This window comes from Sinocyclocheilus rhinocerous, unplaced genomic scaffold (genome assembly GCF_001515625.1).
Source record: "Sinocyclocheilus rhinocerous isolate Xijiao unplaced genomic scaffold, SAMN03320098_v1.1 scaffold1069, whole genome shotgun sequence".
NCBI classification, from domain to species: Eukaryota; Metazoa; Chordata; class Actinopteri; order Cypriniformes; family Cyprinidae; genus Sinocyclocheilus; species Sinocyclocheilus rhinocerous.
In genome coordinates, this window is record NW_015635541.1 from 2,107,749 (window position 1) to 2,110,885 (window position 3,137).

A 3,137-nucleotide genomic window follows, 5' to 3' on the forward strand; every position below is an offset into this window, starting at 1 on the left:
AAAATAAAATAAAATAAAATAAAATATAAAATAAAATAGCAGTAAGGTAAAGTAGTCCGTGGTACAAAGAACAAAATGAGGGCATGTAAATGTGGTTCAGGTTCAGGTAAATGTAAATGATGACACATTTTCATTTTTGGGGTGAACTATACCTTAAACTACTCAGATCATAATTACTTTTATGGTATTTCTTTAATGCTTTTCTAAACTTGACAGCCACTGAACACTAAGAAAGAATCTTGTATGGAAATAAAATATGTAATAATTCTACATGAAAATGACAAAGGAAAAATAACAGCATGACATGGTACACACAGTACTAATTACTAATTTAAATAAAACTTGTTAGCACTACAGACATCTCTGTGTGGCCAAACCTGACTCCCATTTCTAGAAAACATCCCTTCAACAGAACCTGTCTCTGCACAGCCTGGCCAAAAGAAATATGTGCTTTATTAATTGCACGCTAAGGGAACAAAGGAGAAAAGGCTGCCAAATCCAAATGGACCAGATGAAAAGCAAAGACAAGACGAAATGTCTCTAAAGAGGGTCTACGAGCTATAGTCACAATCACGAGTGACAATAGAGAATATTAGATCCACCACAAAATCCATCACACAACATTTGTTCTAGACAAAGAGATGATACTGCCAGAGAAGCTGCTCTGGTCATAGTAATTTAGCGGTTAAAGACCTGAGCCCAAAGATTTTAGGTTTAATGCTAGCAAGAATCGATCCATGAACCATCACAACTATGCCTTAGGGGATCTTCCATGTAGAAAATGTACTGTATGTCACTTTAAATAAGAATACCACTTCAGAATGGCAAAATCTCAAGAACAAAGTATTAAATATTGGGCCACCACTGTTTCTACTTCCTGTGTCGTGTATCAAATTTGTTTCTTTGGTTCAACAGGTACACTACCATCCAAGAGGTCAGTAAGATTGTTTTTAATATATTTTTGAAAGAAGTCTCTTATACTCACCAAGACTGCATTTATTTGATCAAAAATAGAGTAAAATTACTCGTTACTCTTCAGTGTCACATAATCTTTCAGAAATCATTCTAATATGCGGATTTGCTGCTAAGGAAACATTTCTTATTACTATCAATATTGAAAACAGTGCTTAACCTTTTTGTGGAAACCGTGACTTTTTTTTTTTTAGGATAATTTAATGAATACAAAGGTCAAAAGTACAGAATTTATTTGAAATATAAATCATTTGCAACATTTACTGTAACTTTTGATCAACTTAATGTATCCTTACTAAATAATTTCTTTAAATAAAAAACTAAACTTCTGAATGGTAGTGTGTATACAGTACTTCTTCCAAAAGCACTTCAAAAAGTGGGAAAATAAGGTTTATAGCATCATAATGTTACCCCTCATATAATTTTCTCCAGCTATAAAAATGATTGCGGCTGGGCCGGCTGTAATGCCTTGTGGTGGTTGGGGATTTGTCCGTTTCATCTTTTACTCATTCTTTAGTGACACTGGAGTAATTATTCTCAAACAGTCTCTTAAAGGGCACTGGTGGAAGTGACTATCTCACACTGCAGTTCTGTTCCCTTTCAGTCGGTCACTCTCGACGTCACTAAACTGGTCCGACGAAATTGGGATCTCGCTTAGAGAGACCAATCCACTTGGAGTAATTATTCTCAAACAGTCTCTTAAAGGGCACTGGTGGAAGTGACTATCTCACACTGCAGTTCTGTTTCCTGTAGAAGCTAAAGGTTGTGTTAAGGTAAACTGGTCCTTGATCTATTCTGAGAGACAGTTTCCTCAGAATAACATCTGGATACTTATGCTTCCAGAGTAACTTTGTGTATTTCTCAATAATACAAGATCAGTTTCCCCATAATCAACATCAAATAAAATTTCATAATAGCCACAATTCTAGGTGGAACGGTACATTCTATGAAAAAATATCAATAAATGTTAAATGTTAAGATATATTATTACATTGAAAAAGGCTGAAAAATAGTGAGAAATATCAACAGTTTTAGTTTTATTGCTTAGCATTAGAAACAAGTTATATCAATTTGATTCAAGATTACAAACACATTTTTTTTTCTTGAATTATGTTTAATAAGACCAATGACAGGCATTAATAAAATAAACCTGGTCAGTTCTGATTTCATGTTGACTTTAGAGTGAAAAGATAAGAGGAGTCTGACAGCACCACAAGTGTTCAAAAATATTTTTCTATCAAATGTATTCTCTGAGAATAACACAATCAATATTACTGCTAATGTCAACCACTGTTTCACCTCGATGGCAGTGGAAACACGTTTCCATGGATACAATGGCTGGATATTTCAACAAGCACCACAATTTATTATTGGCCATTAAGTTATTATATTAAAGGCTCATTTTCACAAATCAGAACACAATCTTGGACACATAAAACTGACTTTCACTTACATAATAGAGCTGTCCCACAGTGCACAGAACGGATTCATTGTTCCCTGCAAGAAAACAAACACATACTGTGATTGGACACGGAACACAATGATTAGACATATCACAGTACATGCAAATAAAATGAGATTTTCACTACGATAGCCAATATCTCAAAGCATAAGTCACGATATTTAAAAGATAAACAGGAAAGGGGAAAAAAGCCATGTGGAGAAAAAAGAGCTCCCATTGTAATCATCTGGGCCATATCTTGATGACACAATGAGGAGAGAAATAATTGGTGATGGCAAATTAATTATTGGACTAATTACTGCTATTTGTCTGTTGATTAATGAGCCTGAAACAAATGACACAGGCATTGTAGAGCTCCCTTTGATTGGCTGTAGTGATTCAAAGAGGAACAGAAGACCACATTTCTTTCCCGAATCCAGCTCACATACACCCAGATTCTTCTTCTAGTCTCTGTTTAAAAGGCCATATGTTTCATTGCTTTTTACATCAATTACACAATTAAATGGGAAGTATTTGTATTAATGCAGAACAGATAATTTGCTGCAGAACCTTGTGTGTGTGTGTGTGTGTGTATATATATATATACAGTGGGTACGGAAAGTATTCAGACCCCCTTAAATTTTTCACTCTTTGTTATATTGCAGCCATTTGCTAAAATCATTTAAGTTAATTTTTTTTCCTCATTAATGTACACACAGCACCC

General features: G+C 34.5%; 1 protein-coding gene across 3 annotated transcripts in view; it reads right to left on the bottom strand.

Annotated features, from left to right (window-relative positions):
• LOC107747274 (adhesion G protein-coupled receptor B3-like) overlaps positions 1-3,137 on the bottom strand; it is a 168,202-nt gene that overhangs the window by 42,407 nt on the left and 122,658 nt on the right. For all 3 annotated transcript variants that reach the window (XM_016561742.1, XM_016561741.1, XM_016561740.1), the window contains one exon: positions 2,426-2,469. In XM_016561742.1, coding sequence (XP_016417228.1) covers positions 2,426-2,469 — 44 coding nt within the window. The remainder of the gene's footprint in view (positions 1-2,425; positions 2,470-3,137) is intronic.